The sequence below is a fragment of the Stigmatopora nigra genome, chromosome 11 (genome assembly GCF_051989575.1).
Source record: "Stigmatopora nigra isolate UIUO_SnigA chromosome 11, RoL_Snig_1.1, whole genome shotgun sequence".
Lineage (NCBI taxonomy): Eukaryota > Metazoa > Chordata > Actinopteri > Syngnathiformes > Syngnathidae > Stigmatopora > Stigmatopora nigra.
This window is the reverse complement of record NC_135518.1, coordinates 5,685,629-5,707,964: the sequence shown is the minus strand read 5'-3', so window position 1 is coordinate 5,707,964 and position 22,336 is coordinate 5,685,629. Positions and strand designations below refer to the sequence as shown.

Genomic DNA, 22,336 nt, shown 5'->3' with positions numbered 1-22,336 from the left:
AACCCGTTAAATCTGAGATAGATTTAGACTCTACTCTACTCTCCACTGAGCTAATCTTAAAATGAATGGTCCTGATGCATTTCTTTACCATCTTCACCCCCAAGTTTCTTTGTGTTCTGCTGGCTTTCTTCCAATCAACTTGCTACTCTTCGGGAGCAGATATCCAGTCAAAGTTGATCCACATGTATGGAAGATTAAGACGTATGAGATCTCTGTCTGAACCACCCCACATACTTAGAAGCTCTGTATATAAAGATATAGTTTTAGGTGTTTATTGTGGTCAGGGGTTGGGTACTGCAGTGTGTGGAGGGACAAAAAACGGGAGGAGGAGGAAGAGGCTTGGTGGTTTTACCCACCAGCTGCTCTTACCTTGAGCATAACGTCCTTTAACCCCCATTACAACAATCTGCCACAAGCCACAAACACGCTAGCTACTCCTGCTTGCAAAACAACCGGGACTCACTTGTTTACCAGATAATGTGCCATTTCGTCACTCTCACCCCGGCAACCTCCCTACTTCCACCAAATCTCTCGATGTGTTCCACATTGCCTTGTTTAATTTGGTCTTGTTTTCTTTAACATCCCGTCTTGTTTTCTTTGCTTCTTCCTCAACATTTCCTCTCATTTTTTTCTGATTCTTTTTCTTTGTTGGTTACAGCTCGAGTATGCGTGTGTAACCCTAGGGCCCATGTAAATGCCCTCTTCTGTGGACTCATTGGGCTGTAGCAGTAGATAAAAGTCAATGGAGATTAGGGGCCTGGCACCCATCTTCTTCTGTCCTGCCACTGTGGCCTCTTATTTTCTAGAGAAAATTAATAACTTTAACAAACATCAATGAGAAAGCAAACTGTTTCTGGTTGGGTTTTTCTTGTGCGTGTGAGTGTGACCATGTGAATGTGCACTGTGAACACATGCCTTGAATATGCGCGGCCTGCATGTGTGCTGAAGCTCATACCTTAAAGCATGTGATCCATAGCAATAGTGCCGAAGACGAAAAGGCACACGTAAAAGAAATCGAGCCCTGGTTGGGGTGTGGGGTGTTCTGGTTTGGTCCAAACGAATTGTTTCCTCCTTAAAAGACCACGGTGTCCTTTCTTGAGGCGAAGACGAGCTGGGAGACAGACGGATGAAAGGAAGGAAGGATGGATGAGAAAATGTGACCACTTCTGAAGCATTGTCGACAGCCACGCCGAATAGGCAGCGTGCCTGGCTGGGGCCACGCCCGTATTTATGATCTTCAAAGGAAGGATGGCACACACACAAAAACACACTCACGCACAGCCACTAAATGTGATAGTCACAGGAAAACATGTGGTTGAGTAAATGTGGATACTTACAAATTTGCATACGCTTGCTGCTGTTGCATGCATGCGGTTGAATGCGTGAGCACATAAGACTCAAGTATCAGGCGGTCTGCTGTGGTGCATGTCATTTGGATTGGCGCATTTGTTAATTGTGCATTCGGAAATACACGTATATATCCAGCACATTACATTAAACTAAGGTCAACTCAGGGAAAGGAGATTTAATTTAATTATATTTAAGTCAAATGAAAATAAATGCTACATTACCTGTCAATGCCTGGCCTGGAAACTGACATAAAACTGTAAACTATGAACTTTTTGGCTGCCATTGATGGCGATAGACATCTAATCCATTTTGACCAGTTGAAATTGATTTATTGCCAGCCGCTATTAATGACAGCCTTGAAATTAAATGTCACACATATCATTAACATACTCTATATTATGCTGTCCTCCCTCTTGGATTCTTGGATTCCTATTTCCATCAATGTAAGTGAATGAGAATTCTTTATTTCACTAAAAGCACTGCTAAGTAAAAGTATTCACGCTCAGCAAAGTATTCACGTGAAACTGCTCAACTACTGTGGACTATCTTAAGAATGTACACAGTATTCACAATGTTACCCAAAACAGAAATAAAATAACTTATCAAATATTAAGGTCATAAAACAAAGCAATTCTTTTCTCTGTGTGTTTTTTACTATCACAGTATTTATTTTTCTTCCTTTCCTCAGCCTTGCCCCAAAAAATATTACTTGGATACTAACAAAGCCTCACATTTGAGATTTGTGTGTTGCTGACTGATGGGTCATCAAATACAAAACAGGAACAGATAAAAACAATCAAGGTCTACTTTAGATTCAGAAATTCAACAAACAGCTGACAAAGAGTCCCACAATATTACTCTGCACACAATATTGAGAAAATTACCTTATTAACCGATACAATATGCACACCATATGTGGAAAATGACCATATGAATCTATATTTGTATTCTAAGATTAAATTACACTGAGTGAATGGAGTTGAACTCTGATTAGGAGTGTGCTTCTTACATTAATGCAGTAAAATTATGTCTTTTTGCAGTGAGTTCTATCACTAGACCCTGGGTCTCCAAAGTAATATTTACTTCTAAGTTGATTTAAGAGAGGCTTTTCCTGAGAGGCTTTTCCTTACAAAGCTGGAAGCAACTCAAAGGCAACACTAACACCTTTATGAAAAAGTTAGATTTCCCAGGTCAGCGTGTAGGCGCCTTTGCTGGAAATTTCTACACAAGTGTCACTTGATGTTCTATTTCAGCACAAATGTAAACACAGTTATGTTTGGCTGTTTGCCGTCTATGTGAATCTCTCTTTGTTGTCTGCCCTCCATCATGCAACATGAAACGTAGTAGTGCTGCTAAAATACTTTATGGTGTTTACCCTTGTAAATAATAAAACATAAAGTGTGTGGACATTCAGTCTTGTATACAGTTCAGTTCATTCAAAGAAGGTGGCCAAAGAAACTGAGGGGAGACCACTGAATTTCTGTTGGTAAATATTTGAGGAGCTAATTTGGAGGAGATGTGTTTGCTTGTGTTAAAAACAAGTGGGTTGAAATGTGTTGTTGAGCATATGTGTACGCATGCTTATTCAATTAATTTAGATTATATTTTTCAATCATTGTTGTAGCTGCTTGAACCAAAAAATATGGTATCAAGGATTCTGTTAGGTTAGCAGCAGTCTGAAAATACATATTCCATCTAAAATTCAACTTGTCCGTCAAGTATTATATGATGTCTATTGCTTGTAAGTTGTCTTAGTGAGCAGGAGTTGTAACAGCATAAAACAAATGGAAAAAAATCAGCATCAACAATATAAAATCTCTCAGAAAACCACTGCATATTCAAAGATACTTCAAATTATTAGTATGTTAATATAATATGTTGGTTGCTTACCTGCAATATCATAGAGATTTAAATGTTCAAAAAAGCAGTACAACACATTTTAAAAGTTATATCATGTAGTGCACTGTATGAATTCCATACGTTGTCTTTCTACGTTGTCATGTGAGAGTTGGAGCCTCTCTTAGGTGACTGGGAGAAGAGGTGTAGTGCCTTAATGTCAACCAATCGCATGACACATTAAGACAAACAACCATTCACGTTCACACCTAATTCTATAGAGAAGAACCTCAAAGAACCCAACATGCATGATTTGGGGGAATTGGAAGAAAACCCTTAAACTAAAGCATATGCATAACTATACACCAACATATATGTTGTTCCTCAAAGAAAATGTATTGGTGGCAAAACAGAACAAGGGCACAAAAAGACATAGCTGATAAATAGCAACCTTGAAGGATAAAAGTTCTTTCTGGTATGTCTGTCACTGCATTGGATTGCACGCTTGTGTGCGGACATGATTCTTTCGTGCACACTGTACCCACGCTGAGGGGCGGGGTGGGTGGCAAAGCTGGGACACATGAGGCAGAGAGTGAGAGGAGGGCAGGACTGGCAGGGTGCGGTCTGAAATAGGAACAGCTCGTCACTCAAGGGGAGTCAATTCAAGTGGAAAGCTGCAGCCTGTTGAGTGCTGTCCTCTCTCAATGGAAGAAAAAACATCATCAACAACAACAACCTTGCAATGATGTTGTGACACGCCACGGATTAAAAGAAGACACAGGGAGACCACCACATAAAAAAATGGATTTGCAGTCATTTCTCTCTCTCTGACTCTCTCTCTCTTGGTCTGTCTCTCTCTTTCTCTCTATTCCTCTTGCCTCTCTCTATCTCTCTGCTCTCTCTCTCTCCCACCCCCTCTCCTTTCTCTCTCTTTTCCTCTCTCACCCACCTCATCGACTTTGAACCTGTTTGTTTAAATCCACGGACTTTACAGCCTGCACACCCACGACTGTTTCTCCGAGGCAAAGAGCCATTTAAGTGTTCCATTCAAAGTGGGAATTTGCCGAATCACAGTGCCCTGATGTGGAGATGCCCGCTGGCCTAGAGCGATTTGTGGACCGATTGGGGACCGCGGCTGTCCCGGACCATGGATTCGACAGGTGAAGCAGAGACGCACTGAAGACGCATATCTCTCTCGGAAGAGGCCTCCCTCGGAGGGGCGATGCGGATCCCCTTCCCCCGTCTCACCGCCCCTCTGTGCGCCTTGGTTCTCCTCCTCCTCGCACCTGCCTCGGAAAGCTGCGGACCGGGGAGGGGGTACGGCAAGAGGCGCCCCCCAAAGAAGCTCATCCCGCTAGCCTACAAGCAATTCAGCCCAAACGTGGCCGAGAAAACTTTGGGGGCGAGCGGGCGTCCCGAGGGCAAAGTAACACGCAGTTCGGAACGTTTTAAGGAGCTGACACCCAACTATAACACCGATATCATCTTTAAGGATGAAGAGGACACCGGTGCCGACAGACTGATGACCCAGGTAAGAAAGATGATGATGGTGAGGATGGGGAGGAGGAGGATGAGAATGTAGAGGAGGAGAGTTGGGAAAACTTTGCAGTGCGCTCTTGCAGACGAAGACGCGCATTTGTCCCATGCAAGTGATTTAAGTCCTGTATGGTTAACCGTGTCCATGAATCACTTCAAAACGAGCAAACCTCACAGTCGCATCAAACTATGTGCTCCGTGTTTGCTGTCAGTTAAATATTTAAACCAAAATGATTGATTTCATTGATTCATAGATTCACCTCCGGAGTTTTGGATCCGGCATAATCTTAAGGGATTTTCACTAAATGAAGAACAACCTTTCTAAACTTGTGTTATTTTTTTTAATTCTTACGGCAAGTTGTACACTAAAACAATGTCTTGTCCTGAAATGGTTATATTTTAGTGTTCTTTTTTTTTGCCTGCCATTGACAGCGACAGAAAGCAATAGACGTCCAATCCATTTGAATCCATTGGACGTTCACTATCGATAAAAACTGCAACATGATTGGACATCTATCATCGTCAGAATATAGTTTTTAACAATAAATATAAATATTAGTATGTCAAGAAGGTCAAATATTCAAATGGTATTTATATTCATTAATTTTTAACCCCACTTACCCATCTGGTTTGTTGGAGCCTATACCTGCTCAAATCCGGCAAAAGGCAGACTACACCCTAAATTTGTCACCAGTCAGTCACAGGTCACACATATACACAGGCATCCAATCAAACTCCCAATCACAAAGGCATTGAGCAGGAATCAAACCCATGGTGGCTGCACTCATGTCAAGCGATAGCAGCACTTCACCATGGGGTGACTTATATAGTGCAATGAATGAGACTTGTCCGATGTTTCTCTGTACATATAAAGCTAACTCTTTTTAAAGCATGTGAACTCTGCCTTTAATGAAGTGATTGACGATTTGTCAACATATTTCGTGATCTTTCACATGATGGAAAGATAATACTGTACCTTTTAAGTTTACCCAACTTGTCATTGACTACTATGGTAATTAGGTGGTTTGTGTGCAATACTGATTGTACGAAAATAGACAGCCGCTGGTGTTTTAACTCCTTAGCTTGTGGTACAACCATGCAGTCACTCATATTCTGGTTTTAATGACATTCCTAATCTCCTACTCACAGCGCTGTAAAGACAAGTTGAACTCCTTGGCCATTTCTGTGATGAACATGTGGCCTGGGGTGAAATTGAGAGTCACAGAGGGTTGGGATGAGGACGGTCATCACTCAGAGGACTCGTTGCATTATGAGGGCCGAGCCGTGGACATCACCACATCAGACAGGTAAGCAATATGGCAGACAAATATAACTTTGACATTTATAGAGCAGTCATTCAAGTCATTGGTTTCTTTTGAAAGATAAATCATTCACAACCAGTCCACATCCTGAAAACATCCATGATAGGCTGGTTGAACAGATTAAATTGTCATTAGGTATGTATGAGTGTGAGACTGAGTGGGTGATAGTCTCATTGTGCTCTGAAAATGGCTGGAATTTATGTCAAGGTGTCCCCGCCTACTGCTTATAGTTGGCTGGCAAAGGCTCCAGCACCCTTGTGATCCCTGTGAGTATAAGTCGTATGGCATATGAATGAATGAATAATAATTGGGGTTAAAAAGGCCACACATTAATACCAATTGTTAATAATGTAGGGTACATGACCCAAAACATTATGTCCACGTATGTAAATGAATTTCATCATTCATTCATCTTCCATATCACTCATCTTCTTAAGGGTTGTGGGGGTTTCTTAAATGTTTATGAATCTTTAAGATGAAATCTTGTGGTTATGAAATTATGAAATCTTTATGAATTCATGTTTATTTTTATTTTGATTACGAAATATAGTCACCTGTCTGATGAAGGGCTAAGTGAATGCTTTGGAATGAAATCGAAGCAAATTCCCCCTAATGTTTAGTGTAGTACTTCTTGTATTAGGACATTTTAAAAGTTAAATTATTTTCAGTAGTAATAGATGCCAGATGAAATATGTGACATTAAGAGACATTGTGTTCAAATTCACAGAGACAGAAACAAATATGCCATGTTGGCTCGGCTTGCTGTAGAAGCTGGATTTGACTGGGTCTACTATGAGTCTAAAGCCCATATTCATTGTAGCGTCAAATCAGGTAAGTCATTGAGAGCAATTTAGTGTGTGCAACGGTAAGATGTTTTATTGTCTGTTTTCTTATCACCTGTTTGTTTTTAGTTAGAAAAAAATGGCAGTACTGAATATGATGAAAAGATGCAAGCCATCCACTTGGCTTAACTTTAATTATATTTCCAATGCTTAGGCTTCTGTTTATAGTGTCAAGAGCCCCGTTCATTGAGTAATGAGTGACGGAATTAATTTGATGGTGTATATTAGTTGCACAATCTTCTTTTGCAGTATTTGTATTTGCCTCGTTTAAATGTAAAATTATTTTCTCCTATTTCGATGAAACTACAATTATCAAGAGCCAAATCAGGTATGTAAGTAACTCTCAGTGATTGTCAATCACAAATTCAATTCAAAATAACAATAATTTGAAAATGGAAACTCTATAAATTGACCCCATGAGGGAGTGGTTAGCATATCCATCGCACAGGTCTGAGATCAAGGGCTCAATTCCCGGTGCGTTCCGCCTTTCCTCTGTGGAGTTCGAGTGTGGGCTTTTACTGGGAATTCACGTTTCCTCCCACATCCTGAAAATATACATTGTGGGCTGGTTAAACACTAAAGTGTCCCTTGGTATGAGTGTGAGTGTGAATTTTTGTGTGTCTCCTTGTGACCTGCGATTGGCTGGCAAGGTGTCCCGCACTTCTTGGCTTTTGTCTGATTCACACGTATTTGACAAAGTAGAATACAAATTCATACCACTCCCTTTCGTCTGCATTTGAGGAGCCTTGCTGTCAAGGATTTGCATGTTGCATGGCTTCTCTTGTGAGCCTTCTGACTTCCTCGCTCAATCCTAAAACATGCACCCTATCTAAGGTCAATGGAATTTGTGAATATGAATGGTTAGGCAAACCCTGCTTCATTCATGTTCTTATCATCTCTCAAAATATTCTTGTTGCAGTTCCAAAACTGTGTTCTAGTTTGATAGTTGTGCATTATTTAGAAGCGAAGCACTTAAAAATAATCAGATAAGCGATAAGGTACTGATTGTATATCTGAAGCATGGAACACAAATCATCTACTGGCCAAAGAGTTAACAATAGTTGAATACATTCCATCACAAGGTATTCTAACTGCTAAAACATTTTTGAATCCCAAGTCTGGTACCACCAGTTATTTGATGCCAAGCTACATTCTAGCAGTCCATTGAGGTTAGTAGGCTGTGAGATGATTAACTCTCTCTTTGTTTTGCCGTTGCTTTTCCCCTGGTAGGTTTTTCCTCAGATCTCTTATCTGAGGCTTATCACCTCCTGGTTGCAGGCCTCCTTTTCTGCATGTCTCTTACTTGGAGATACCCACCTTTGACAAATATTTGACCACCTTAAGACTTACTTAAGACACCTAAATGCGTAAATCAAATATGAGTGTGGCTTACGTTTACTGAGTCTTTCAAACTGATTAGATATGATGCCAAAAACTGCTCTAAACTGTTAATTTCCTCCTATTCTCTTTCAGTCTTTCCAACCTCAAGCATGTTCATATTCTACTTGCTTTTTTTCCCAATTCTACTTTTCTGTCTATCTGACCCCAGACCGTGCTTAGATACAATCAGCTAGTTATCCATTACCTCTTACTCACTACCTCCTCTTGCCACCTTGTCTAAAATTGTCTTAAAGAGCCCCCTTGCTCAGAAGTATACACAGTTACAAGGAAGTAATCCCTTTTTGGTAGTCTGTGATGGCCTCCACAAGTTAGTTGAGAATAAAAATCAATTGAAACGGTATTTGTGGATAAAGTTTTCTTGAGTTTGAACAATTTACACTTTATTTAATCCCTTGTATGGCACTCATTTAAATCACTGGCTGCCACTTATTGGGATAACAATGTTGATCATCCAGCAGCCATTCTTTAAGATGATTGGTTAAGAGATTCAGAGAAGGGAGTTCACGTATAGTATTTGGTATTGAGTTCCAGGTATGTGATATGTAAAAAAAACTAGTATTTAGAAGTTCTGGTTTAGATTCAGCCCCTACAAATGATGTAACAAGAATTGTTTGAATAAATAAAACATAGCGCTGTTGAAAAAGGTTGAATGATTTTTTTTTTTTTATTTGGGCCGGTTTTCACATATGTGGACGTTACATTTTGGGTCATGTAGGTCACACTTGTCTACCAGATTTTAGCATTGTGGTCTACCTACATGACTCAAAATGCACTGTGGCTAAGTTTTTAATTGCCATTTACTCTATAAAGTCACTAGTGATACCGTCATGCACCTAATTTTTAATTTTTGTGACTTTCCATATGCTGATGTCTTGTGTGAACACATTATCTTGTAAGAATGTTCACTGAAAAGAAGTGTAAGACAGGGTTAGTGTTAGAAACTTTCTGTCTCCAATCTATTGCGATAATGTTGGCCTTTGGGTGATGTCAAAGTCTAACTTGATTTATGTAGCAGTGAGATGTTGGATCACCATATATGTAGGAGTTTGGCTTCTGTTAAGATTGTTCCCTATACTTGTGTCATGTTGAAGTTTATGTCTTAATTTTACAGAACATTCCGTCGCAGCCAAAACTGGTGGTTGTTTCCCAGGCGATGCTCAAGTTACCCTTGAGAGCGGAATTATCAAGCAGATGCGTGATCTTCGTCCAAGTGACCGTGTTTTGGCTTCATCGACAACAAACGGGCATGGGCCGCTTCTCTACAGTACAGTTCTATCCTTTTTGGATCTCCAGTCTAATGTCACAAAGATTTTCACTCTCATCGGAACCAACACTGGACTTAATATAACGCTCACAGCGGCACACCTCATTTTCGTCACAGACTGCACAGACGGAATTGGCAAAGAAAATGTGAGGACATCATTTGCCAGCGAGGTGCAGCCAGGTCAGTGTTTACTGACCTCACAAGGGACGGAAACAACACAAGCGGTTGTGACTTTTGTAGAGGAGAAGCTGGGCACTGGGGTATATGCCCCGCTGACCCAACACGGGTCTATAGTGGTGAACAGAGTTTTAGCATCATGTTATGCTGCTGTGGACAATCATCATTTGGCCCACTGGGCTCTTTCCCCGCTGCGTTTGGTCCGCACATTGATGGGTTCTGCAAAACAACTAACTGATGGAGTGCACTGGTACCCTCGGCTTCTGCAGAGGATCGGGGAAATGCTACTGGACCCAAAACACTTCCACACCTTGGGAAATGAGCGAGGACTCTGACAGAAGAATGATTAGTTTCAAGTCAGTTTGTACTTAAAATGATAATTCACAGCTTTCCGCCAAAATAACTGTTTTATTCTATGGTTATGTTGTTATATTCACTCCACTTGTCTCGTTGTGCTGTAAGACTAGAAATAAGAAAGAGAATTGCGATTTAATGTTTTCTCTATTTGTGCTTTTGGAAATCACACTTTAATACGGTTATTGAGTTTTAGGTATGGCAAGACACAAAAAGTCTCATAGAGGCACTCCAAAATCATTGACTGTTTTGCTGATTTGAGTTTTGTCATGATATTTAATGATACCTTGGAGCACCTTAGGATTTGAACGCTTGTTGTTGCATTTAATGAGAAAAGAATAGTCAACAATCTGGTCTATTAGATGAAAAATATCTAAACAATGAATATGAGTTTACATATGACTATATATTTTGGGAGGGATTGTGAGAACAGCAAAGAGGTTTGAGGTAAAACAGGAAGGAATTGGAAGCAAGTGAAAACTAATACATGAGACATTATTTGTGTACATGTTTATTTAAGTAGTTCAGTAATGAAATGAATTGCCTTTCAAGTTTACTCCACTTTGCCTCATTTGTTAAAACTAATATTCGGCAAAAATATATTTGTATATTTATTTCCACGTTTTTATGTGCTGAATTCATAGTGGCTGCTAACCAAGTAAGGCAATATTTCTGGTTATGGTTTAAAAATAGGGACAAAGCAGGAGAAAATGAAAGAAAATTGTAAGATGACATTTTAAATCACTAGCGAGCAACATGTAATAAGGTTCTAAAAGCTTGATTTATTTGACGCAGTAGAATAATTTATGAATAACTTGTTCAAATTCAATTGTAAACCACAGGCATTGGGATGTACTAGCACTTCATCACCTTGATTCTAAGAGAATATCAAAGTATTATTGTAAATACTATAGATCATGGCGTGTTTACATGTTTATAATATATGTAAATGCGGGTTGTGTGCCTTGAACACTACACTAAAAGTCACTAATGAAATAAACTAAAAAAAATACTGTAGTTATACAGTTCAGGGATATTGTTAAAATTCAGGTTTGCATTCTCTCTTAATGGTTTTGATAAAATGACCTCAAATTCCTTTAATGCATTGTGTGCTTTGTATGTCAGTGAAACAAAATATTTATAGTTTATGATGTGTTACCACATTTATATGTAAAACAGGGAATGCTCTGGCACTGATGCAAGAAAATTACAAAGTTGTCTTAATCATCTTTTAAAAATAATAGTCTTATTGTTAATTCATCCATATTCTTATATAACAGGTTTATGTCCGGAGGAAAAAAATACCACATACGTCCAACATGTTCATTGTTAAGTCCCAGTTTTTTGGTCATTAGTATTGAACAGAATACACTTGGTTCAGATAGTACTAACTACTGTGTAATGCTATTTTTCATATACCAGGCTATGTAAAAGTTGTTTTTGCCTTTCATTTTCAGTCCATTAATAGATTTCACACTTCATTTGCAGCAACCATGCATAAAATACAAATTTTAAAGTATTTTTTATATTTTATTTTGCCGTAAATCATTGATGAAGATTCAGGTGTTGCCATGATGAAGGAACTCCAAGGCACTATGGTATCCTTCATACCAATACTAAAGGTTTTGTCAAATATGTACATTAAGCTATTTTCTCAGATATAATTTAAAGATATATTTTCAAAAACATTGTTGTAAATGTATTTTGGGCTGGGTTTAGGGGGCAATGCTCTATATTCATATGACATGTTTTACATAAAGACATAAAGTTGTTTTAATTACAAACAAGATTGTACTTTTTTATTTGGATGGAAGAATAAGGTTCGGAGATAAACATTAAGAAAAATCACTAAAACATATGACCTCAATAAACAAGGACAATGTATGTGTCTGTGTGTGTGCCCAAAGTTAAGTGGGATAGTTTCCAAGACCCATGTGTACCTTGTGAGGATAATCTGCGTGGATGATGAATGAAGGAATTAGTTCTTAGTAGCAACAATATACGTCCAATTCATTTGAAAAAGGTGAAAATGGTCATCTGTTAACGGCATTGACAGTGCAAGACGGCCTATTCCTTTTCATTGTGAACCCCAAGCGCCATTTATGGCCACAAATGAGTTAAATGTAGACCTTATAATGAAAAGCTTCCTTCAAATAACTGGAAAACAAAACTGATGGAAGTCCTTTTTAATATTGGTCAGGTAGTTAAGGAAGAAAGGCTGTCATTTTATCCCTAAAGCCATCATAGAAGATGTGCCTTAAGACAAATAGAGAACCAGACTATTTAAATGAAATTAAAACCAAAATTCCATATGGCCAAACAGTCATTCTCTTAATATTTTGCCTCTGTATAATCACAATTTAATCTCTTTGGGTCACAACACACTGGCAACATTTGAGGCAAGTTAATGGGGGCTGTGTGTAAACATCCCAAAAGTCTGTTCAAAAGCCCCCTTATAAAATAAAAAATAAACACATTTTGGTGGGGAAAAAACAATACCTCAAAATTAGTAGCATTGTCTTAATCAAGAGGTTTTCACACAACAGCACATGGTTAGTCAGCATGCTCACATTAACTCACATACAGATATGAATGTCTTTATAGAATACGTAGCCGTTATCACTTGGCAAAATTACACATATACACAAGAAATGCACAACAATCTGTTATACCAGCCGGCGCAAATACCTTTAACCTTTCTGAAAAGCTCCCTTTTCACATCACATTAGCCTATAAATTGATATTTTCTATTCCAAACACACATACAATCAATCACACGCAGGCACGCACCTCACTCACACTTTAATACAGCAATAAGGGATGTGAATCTATGTTGAGACTGTGAATGTATTTGAACTTTTGTAAGAATGGAGAACCTGACAAGAGTACAAAACATTCTGAAGCATCATCAGTTGGCAAATATACTGACCGTGATAGGCTATAGCATCATTGCGAGGCAGCATACAAAAATAAAACAAGTAGCTCTGGTGCATATTTGGAGAGATTTGCATTTGTGAGCAACGTCATTTTGATGAAAGTAGGAGAAGCTAATACCAGCACACCTTTTAAAAGTGAATGAATCTGGCTCAGTTTGAATGTGATTTGATTAGAGTGTGTTTAGATCTGCCTAACTATTATAGAACCAGTAGCAGCTTCTCATTGAAGCATTTGTAGTTTATGCATATTTGGAAAGAACATAATTGAGAAAGTGATCCATTTTAGATTGGTTACATGGCTGTATTTATAGTATGATGCATAATAAATTAGTTAGCAACCACTTTTTTTTCACCATGGAAAATAGGTAAATACATAAAGCAAGGGAATAAGGAAATAAGGTGTAATGATTGTTACAGCTGCCCTTGACTAAGCAAAGTAACTCATTCACTGACATTGGCAGCGATAAATGTTGAATCATTTGGACTGGGATGGCTGCCAATGATTGTTTGATAAAAATTTCAGAATATTATCCTGATTAATTGTTATAAATTGGTGATTATTAATATTATTAGTCACAGGGTCAATATATGGCGTCCGGTAAAGTAAAAATAAGCCTCAGGTCAGTACAGATTCACTTATTCAAATCTGCGGACAGAATATTACAACAATGTTACCATTTAAACTTATAGTATTCCGTTTTTAACTCATTGGCTGCCAGCAGTAAATAATCATGTGTCAGTACCATTGACAGGAATAAATATTTAATCATTTCAAATGGATCTGATATCCATCTCTGTCAAAGACAGTGAATGAGTTAATTACTGATCCAGAAAACCACCAATATTGAACTCCTTGACACCTGATCTTAACATCTCCCCTCTCCCTGAATATTTAGAAATCACTTGCTACATGTCACAAAAAAAAGACAAAACCAACCTCTTTTTTACCAAAAAAATTCTGTGAATGATGATTTGTATGGAAATGTAATTATTCATCACAGTAAACTGTTAAAGAGGGAGCCGCAAGTGCATTTTCCTGTCTGAGATCAGGATTCTCCGGTTAGTCCAGTCAACTATTTTACAATAACACTAACATTTGGCCATATAGAACGGCTGTCTTTTTTATAACCTTAAGTAGTGGAACTGTGATTTCAGCTCTATGTCTATGGGCAAAGTCCAAGTAATTAGACAGGACATGAAGTGGAATGATGGAGGAAAAAAATGAACGGAAAAACTTGGCGTGACATTAACATTTTCACAGCCTTTGGGTGAAATTCTCAGGGAATACTCCTCTGGTGCTGTTTTCTTTTTTCTGCTTCCAGTCCTCTTCAATCATTCCCATCAGCCAGCCGTCATCCTAGAAATGTGTACACATAATCATTATTTCACACATTGAAATGCACCAGGGGTTTATGCATACCTGTTCATCTGGGTTATCGAAGGTTATCACTAGCACAACATCTCCCGCTTTCATTTCTAATTCGTCTGTGTCGTTTGCGGCATAATCATGCATCACCTGGACCTTAGTTGGGTATAAGAGATGGATAAATGTGATAGTTTGTAGAAATATTCCAGTTTGATTATGCTTAAAGGTCTTACTTTAAACAGGAAACCTTGGGGCATGTCAGGTGAATCCTCCTTTGTTACTGTGGGTTCTTCATTTTCTACAGGTGTCTGGACAGGAAAAGGAAACATAAGTTGGGAAAATTTTAAAGAAAAGGAAATATTTAAACCCTTGTAAGCCACTCATTCAAATATAGTTTCGTTCATTCACCCGTCCCAGTCAAAATGGATTAGCCGTCTAGTGAAAGACATCAGCTGTTACTCACATCATCTAATGTTGCTTCTTCTGCAGCTTCCATCTCTTCTGCTTCAGGAGCTCCTTCTGTAGGTGTTTCTGACTCACCCTGAGACCACAAATGCATGTTTAGATAAGATGTGGAACTCACTGTACATGATTTAAAACCATAAATAATTGAGAGGGAGTGAGAGTGACACACTACAAGACAAACAACAAAAAGCAGAGCTATAATGGACTATAATGTTAAATACAGCAGATTATCAAACCGTATTTATTGCATCTGCTGTAAAAACCATCTCTAGACTTCATCCTGTCAATTAAGCGCCACAACTTGCCCAAAGGGAAATACCTGATGCATCAATCCTGTTGTTTCAGATGCATCACCTCTGCTAACTGCTAATCAATTTTCTTTATCATTTCAGCATCTCATGTTCAAACCTCCGCAAGAGCAGATGCATCCACCTTTGTCATCCAGATGCATCTTCTTGGTTACCTGATCCTCTTCATTAGTGGCAGGAGGGGTAGCTTCTTCTTCACATGCATCAACTGAAGCCTCGGTAGGACTTGCGGCGTTCTCGTCCACCTGGTACTCGTTCTCGACCGGAGTCGCCTGGGCTTCAGCTACGGGTTCCTCATATGCCGGCTGGGTTTCATTGTCATCCCATCTTTCCTCATTGGGAACTGGTTGGGTACCATCGTCCCCCCAGCCCTCTGTGGCTGCAGCTATTGGGTCATAGCGGGCAGGCGGCGTATCATCATCACCCCAGGCATCGGCAGCAGCCGTCACGGGGTCATAGTGCATCTTGGTGGCCTCTTCTTGCGCATCGCCATCCTCTGGCTAAGGAGCAGGGGTTAGGTTTCAAGGGATCAGAGTTCATAAAACAGATTTTATCGCTTGGTTGGGTTGGTAAATATTTCGGGAAAATGTCAAATGTGAAATTATTAGGGGTAAGTATTGGGAATGTAAGAGTTAAACATTACAAATCAATATACATGTTTTCTTACATTATTTTGATACAATGTATGTATGTTCCAAAATTGGAAGACATTGCTACTAATGTCAAGAGTGACGTAAGAGCAATGGATTCATTATAATTACCTTTATCATTAATTTGGGAAAACAAGTATATTAAATAATTCCAAAACCAGAAGTTTTGGTAAAAAATAAAAAAAAACAGGTAGTTAAAGAGGAAAGGTGAAAAAGGTATAAAGGAAGCCTTTTCCATCAGAAGATCGATGTGAGTTCTTCTGTGTTTAGTTGGCAGGCATGACAGCAATGTTCAAAAGGCAAGGGGAAGGGTTGGGTATGTTCTTTGTAAGAGAAGAAGTGTCATTCCATTGTGAATTATTGCTATCTGCCCCAAGCTGTAATAGTGGCACAGAACCGTCTTGTCTAGGAGACACATCTCTCTTACAGTGATGAACAAAAAAGGTGAGCTCAAAGATGCCACAGTGCAAGCGAGGGTTTGTGAGCTTGTCCCTTTCTTTAAATCCCTGCAAAAGCCTTCGGTAAAAGGTAAAGATGAGCAACTTTACTTAATTACAAGTTTTCCCAGTGGGATGAAAAGGACATGTGCAACATGCAGGGACCCATGGATGTCAATTCACTTCCAAACATGATCTAGCATACATTTTGGAAATGAATTGACGGAAGATTAGTTCTATTTGTGTTAAGTAAACATTCTGGGAGTTAAGACAGCAAACATTGCAAACAAGACAGCAGTGTAGAACAGAAACACAAAACACCATTAAAGATATATCACAGAGAGTGATACATATTTAATGTCTTTATGACACAATAGACAGCATGAACAAAATGACATGTGAACAATTATTTCTTCTTTTATTGATTAGAATAGCTCTTTGGCTGCCATTGGCGACACTAGACGTCCAAGTCAATTTGACGGGGGTAATGACAGCGATCAACTGACCGCTGCCGTACCACCCGTTAAAAATGAATTGGGCATCTAGCGTTGTCAATGTCAGTGAAACATGATCACTTAATCCCAGCCATTCATGTTCAAATAGAATTGATGTATAACACTGTCAATGGCAGTGAATTAGTTTAGTGTGTTATTCTTAGAGTCATTTAGCTTACCCAAGAGTCCCAATTTGCTGGCTGCCGGGGATGAGGAATTAAAAGTTTAAAAGTATATTGTTATATCTCTGAAATCATTAATTTAAGAATAGCATAGTAGCTACATATGCAAGCTTTGTCTCTTATAATGCAGGCTGCATTCCATTGATTCTGTAAATTCATTTCTGAGAATCTGCAGACCTGACTAAAAAAAGCTGAATGCGACGGGAATGTTATTCTCAACAATACAGTTATAAAAGAAAACTCGTCTCTTTGTAGCATTTATTCTCCAATTTTGTCTGTGACCGAAGATAAACTGGGAAAAAATGTAAAATGTGCTGTTGTCGACTATCATAAATAAACTAGAAAAGGGTCACTCAAAGCACATTGCAATAAATCACATGACCCTAGTTTTATACTTTGTCCTTGAAAAGAAAGTGAAAAAGAATAAAAACCAAAAAACACCTCAACATGTGCCAAGGCTTTCAAGATATTCTTATCCATACCCACAATATTTTTTTAGCAACATGTGCCTCGCACAAACATATGACCATCCTCTTTTCGGTCAATGAGTACAATTTCCTGAGAAACCTGGCCTTTTAACCTGCATTAAGCCGAGTTAAGAGGTGAATATGTATGTTCAACTACTCATCGATCTGTGTAACCTTCAAAGTTTTGGCAATTCTCTTGAACGTGCCGCGATCCCTGCCTAAAAGCCTGTTGGCACAACAGTACTGTCCAAATGACAACAACATCAGAAACATTGGCTTACTCGTCACATACGGGAAAAACTGAGAAACCTCACGGATCGGAACAACAACAAAAACAATCCCATTTGAAATAATCTGCCAAAACGAGAAGAACTAGTCGAAAGCTGACTATTCCACACAATTTCCAGAAACCAGCTAGTGCATACATACTGACCTCTGTAGGGGAGGTGACACTAATATCAGGAGTTGCTGCAGAATCAAACAGGTTGACGATATTTTCTGCTTTCATCTCTTTGGATGGAGTCACCTTGGGCGGGGGAGGCACTGCTGGTTTGAGCTACAGAAAATGCATAAAGGATTAAAATATTGGACCCTTTTAAAGCATATACTTAGTCAGTTACCTTGGATGGGGATTTTGGAATTGGCGGGGGTCCAGGCTTGAGAGTATAATTGGGCTCATCGTTGCCACTGGATAAATGAGAAATAGAGTGTGGACAGAATAACCCAGAGAAGATCATGTAAATGGAAGAAAGGTGCTGCAGAAAAGTTTCAATTCATGCAAGAAGTGTCATGCAGAAAAATCAGCATCCTTTAACCTTCTTGCTTGCCATGCAAGCTGTGTCTGTGTCTTAGTTAATCTTCACAAAAAGGGAGTGGCGGCAACATCCTTAGTTATAGTGAACATAAAAGCTGACAGAAACCTCAGTACTGAAGATATTTAGAGAGATGGACATTATGCACACAGGCTACAACTTGAAGAACACTGGTGCAAATGAATGTGAACCCATCGAGAGCTGTATCGAAAGCTGTATTGATATTGTACAAATCTTATTGGTCCACATTGCACATTTTTTTAAATGATGTTCCTCGGCAGGCTGCAGTTTAGACTTCATGATAATTTTGCTTTATGTTTCCCCTGCCAAGATATCAATGGATACGCTATATAATTTGCCCATCTCATTCATATTTCCAGCTCTGAGAGCTCAATGCTCTTTCCAGACAATGTCTGTGAGCCCACTTGCACCATGTATGCTCTCAAACCTGCAAACTGAGCAACATACAGACAATTTGACAGACAGACTAACAGTTGTGTCACCGTGGTTTACCACAGTCATTGTGGGTTACCTCCTATTTGCTCCTGACGATAAGGCGCTGCGGTTACCTGTCTTTCTGCAATGGAGGTTCAGTAGTGGCTTCAGATTAAAGAGTGTCATATACTTTTTGTGTAACCCTAACATGAAGTGTTAAGTGAGGATTTAAATGAAAAGAAAAACTACATTTGACTGATTAAGGAAGTCGTGTATAAAATGGTGATAAGGCATTGAGAAGGAAATAAAAAGATGAAGTTTTATTACAATTTCTCACTAACCTGCTTGTGTCTGTCTCTTCGAGCTTTATCAAGATATCATATAAATCCTGATCCAACTGTTGGGGATGGAAAGAGCACCAGGTTTAAGATATTTTGCTTCCTATTATTATCCACATTGTATTCATAAAGCACTCACAAAACACAGGCTCAGCCAGGATTTTAGTCAATACAATCAATACAGACAAAAGTATTGTAATACATTCATTCTCCCATTCACCGTTAGTATAAAGGTTCAATTATTCATTAAGGAATTACTTTATAAATTGTCACAATACCTTAATCGTACCTATTCACAAGTTTGTTTAAGACTCACCCGACTTATTTCCTTGTGGAACTTTTCTTCAAAACCAGCCAAACTTTGAAAGGTGCTGACGTAAAATCCAACACGACTGAGAAATGGAGAGAAAGAGGGGAAAAGACAAAGATTCACTGCATTTGCAGACTTGTTTTTACCAAAGTCAGACATAGATTTCATAACATTCAATAATGACTTAAAACATGTAGTTTAGTCCTATTTGCAATTCCTACATTTTTCTATTGTTGTCAAAGTCTCAAGAAAGAACATAAAAATACACAAAGAATGCGCAATTAGGCGTCTTATTTAAAAAAAATCAATGTTGTCAGACAGCAATGTGAAAATATTATACTCATTAAAATTTGTTCAAAATTTGTCAGGATATTTTTAGTATCTTTATTGAATTTAAACAGTTAAAACAGACACTTTTTCAAACAATTTAACAATTTTTGAGCTCACCTGTTCCAGAGAGAAGGTAACTCCTCCTGTAAGTCGATATTGATCTCCTCAAACACTTTCTGGGCTCGTTCCAACTCTTCCTCGGCCTGAAGTAAACATTCTTTAATGAGTTAACATCTTTGGAATTACTGTCATATTGATTCCATAATGTTCACCTTATTTCATTGCAATTTGAAAAGCAGAGACAATAAACAGCTTCAAATATTCCTAAATACTAATAGGTCCAAGCATCTTTCTAAAAAAAAAAGAGTGGTGTACCTGGCTTCTAGACAAGCTACTCTGGGCAACATTGTGCGCAGACAGAATCCCTTGAGCCCAGCCAGGGGTAGCCCTTTCCAACAATGAGGATGGCTAAAAGGGAGAAATATGCATGATTATTTATCTTTTAAGGACTACTCATAAAACAACAATTACAGCTTACATTGTATAGTGTGCATTTGGATTACCTTGGTGATTTTAATACCACCATCCTTTTTCTTAGTCTTATGTGTGGTAGCATAGTTGTGTCTGGCACTGTCATAATCCACCAATTTTCTGTCCCTCTTGGCAATGCGAGCCTGAGTACCAAAGCAAACATGAACAAAGCATGTTGAATGTTTTGTCTCACGTCAAGAGGTTTATTTTAGGACGTTTACTTTAATATCGGGAAACTGTCCCAAATAGGTATCCATGGAGATGAGAGCATGATCAACCAACTTCTGATGGTAGTCAGTCCAGAGTACATCACAATCCTGGAAATGAAGGTAACGTTTTTTTATATGACTACAGATGCTTTCTGGCCACAATATTTGTTAAATCTGTGTAATGTAATTCCGGTCTGAATTTTGAGAAATCCATTGTTTTAAGTAAAGTGTGATTAACACTAATAAAAACTGACCTCTACAATGGAATCAACTTCATTCTTGCCATACCAATCGGGCTCATACATGTCAGCTAAGCATGCTTGGACGTTCTTCGAGGACTCATGCATTGCTGTGGGGAAGCAAAAACATGGATGAAGAATATATTAAAGAATTGGTGGTGCATTGTAGGTCTCACCTTTCACAGCCTCCAGGTATGCTCTGAGGTCTCGCTGGAGTTTGCTCCCTTCAGTCTAATATAGTTAACACATTTGAGAAGACATAAAATGACAGGGGACAGATATATATTAATCATAAAAGCATTAAAATGTACTCTGAACTGAACAAATTATGAAAAGTGTTCTGAAAATATTTATTGGACACCCACATATTGCTTGTTGAAGTTGATAACTCCCTCTTCAAAAGCAACGTCTTTGGTCTCATCTGCTTTTCCAAGTTTTTGTAGAACCTGGAAAATATAAAAGACAAATGTATGTATAAAGTATAAATAAATAGATAAATATATAAAAATCAAAATAAAATAAAAATAAACCATTAAAAATATATACATATACATACTTATATATATATATATATATATATATATATATATATATATATATATATATATATATATATATATATATATATATATATATATATATATATATATATATATATATATATATATATATATATATATATATATATATATATATATATATATATATATATATATATATATATATATATATATATATATATATATATATATATATATATATATATATATATATATATATATATATATATATATATATATATATATATATATATATATATATATATATATATACACACACACACACACACACACACACACACACACATGCAAACCACGCACAACCACACTACGCTAATGGCCGATGACTGCCTATGACGCTTCATGGGGATCAACCTTGAAGATATGGTGCATATATAGGTTTAAATAAGAGCACCCTCTGCTATACACTCATTGCATGCCTGAAATGAATTGTCGAGGCCTATGTATGCATAGCGCAGCATACACAAGCTATCATTCAGTTTACAATGCTTTCAGTGGGATTTATCAAATGTGTAAGATATGGGGCTATGGGAAGTAAAGGACATCAAATCAGGTTGAAGATGGTTGCCAAGTGCCACAAATAGACGGAAGACACACGATTCCGTGGGCCCATATTCTTCCAATTTCCTGATGCTGTCTCCCGTAGAAATCGCCTAAAATCCACGCAGATGCAGGGGTGCACCACACGATCCCCAAACGCACCATCTCGACTTCCAGCTGTGGAGCAGTCGTGATGCGACATTGCCCCTCGGTGGGGGGATGCGCAACGTGCTGTTATTACAGGCCTCGCGTCTCATCACTTTCCACAATTGGTCACGTTCAGTCCCGCGGCTCTTACCTTTTCTTGAGCTCTCGTTAGCTTTTTCTGTACGTTGCTGGCCACTTTTCCCGCAGTCAACCCCTTCCCCAAATTGAGCTCAGCCATCTTATAGCGTGGATCAGCTTCGGAACACGCACGAGTGGAAAATAGGAGCAAAATCCAACCACTCGACTGCTACGGTGAACGTGTAGGAAAATGCATCAATGTGCCGATGAGAATAAAAGTGTTTGGTATAGATGAGATGCTGGGACGGTATCAGTTGGATGATGCGAAGCCCGGCTGGCTGTATTTCTCGAATATTGAGCTGCTAAGTGTGCGCGTCCACGACACGAGAGGAGGATGCT

General features: G+C 38.5%; 2 protein-coding genes across 4 annotated transcripts; one reads left to right on the top strand and one right to left on the bottom strand.

Annotated features, from left to right (window-relative positions):
* The first annotated feature begins 3,790 nt into the window (after positions 1 to 3,790).
* Positions 3,791 to 11,855, top strand: LOC144204079 (indian hedgehog B protein-like). Its single transcript, XM_077727834.1, has 4 exons — positions 3,791 to 4,717; positions 5,872 to 6,029; positions 6,772 to 6,875; positions 9,399 to 11,855. The coding sequence occupies exons 1-4, from the start codon at positions 4,409 to 4,411 to the stop codon at positions 10,061 to 10,063; spliced, it is 1,236 nt and encodes a 411-aa protein (XP_077583960.1). The 5' UTR covers positions 3,791 to 4,408; the 3' UTR covers positions 10,064 to 11,855.
* A 642-nt stretch (positions 11,856 to 12,497) lies between these two features.
* Positions 12,498 to 22,336, bottom strand: bin1a (bridging integrator 1a). 3 transcript variants are annotated; one of them, XM_077727831.1, is made up of 19 exons: positions 22,011 to 22,336; positions 20,957 to 21,037; positions 20,768 to 20,822; positions 20,607 to 20,701; positions 20,365 to 20,460; positions 20,176 to 20,286; positions 19,988 to 20,080; positions 19,730 to 19,815; positions 19,289 to 19,364; positions 18,976 to 19,031; positions 18,732 to 18,776; positions 18,008 to 18,074; positions 17,821 to 17,943; positions 16,918 to 16,938; positions 15,313 to 15,657; positions 14,848 to 14,925; positions 14,618 to 14,692; positions 14,439 to 14,540; positions 12,498 to 14,375 (listed from the first exon to the last, which is right to left on the bottom strand). In XM_077727831.1, the coding sequence occupies exons 1-19, from the start codon at positions 22,095 to 22,097 to the stop codon at positions 14,274 to 14,276; spliced, it is 1,794 nt and encodes a 597-aa protein (XP_077583957.1). In that variant the 5' UTR covers positions 22,098 to 22,336; the 3' UTR covers positions 12,498 to 14,273. The 3 variants fall into 3 exon arrangements, with proteins under 3 accessions (XP_077583957.1, XP_077583959.1, XP_077583958.1); XM_077727833.1 differs by lacking the exon at positions 15,313 to 15,657; XM_077727832.1 differs by lacking the exon at positions 18,732 to 18,776.

What these genes read in the sequence shown, in the direction of transcription:
- LOC144204079 (XM_077727834.1), top strand. Translation starts at nt 4,409, where the DNA reads ATGCGGATCCCCTTCCCCCGTCTCACCGCCCCTCTGTGCGCCTTGGTT. An exon ending in GACATCACCACATCAGACAG is followed by an intron (nt 6,030 to 6,771) that starts GTAAGCAATATG and finishes TCAAATTCACAG; the next exon opens with AGACAGAAACAAATATGCCA. An exon ending in TCATTGTAGCGTCAAATCAG is followed by an intron (nt 6,876 to 9,398) that starts GTAAGTCATTGA and finishes TTAATTTTACAG; the next exon opens with AACATTCCGTCGCAGCCAAA.
- bin1a (XM_077727831.1), bottom strand. Translation starts at nt 22,097, where the DNA reads ATGGCTGAGCTCAATTTGGGGAAGGGGTTGACTGCGGGAAAAGTGGCC. An exon ending in TTACCTTCTCTCTGGAACAG is followed by an intron (nt 19,365 to 19,729) that starts GTGAGCTCAAAA and finishes TCCATTTCTCAG; the next exon opens with TCGTGTTGGATTTTACGTCA. An exon ending in GAAGAGACAGACACAAGCAG is followed by an intron (nt 18,777 to 18,975) that starts GTTAGTGAGAAA and finishes CCTCCATTGCAG; the next exon opens with AAAGACAGGTAACCGCAGCG.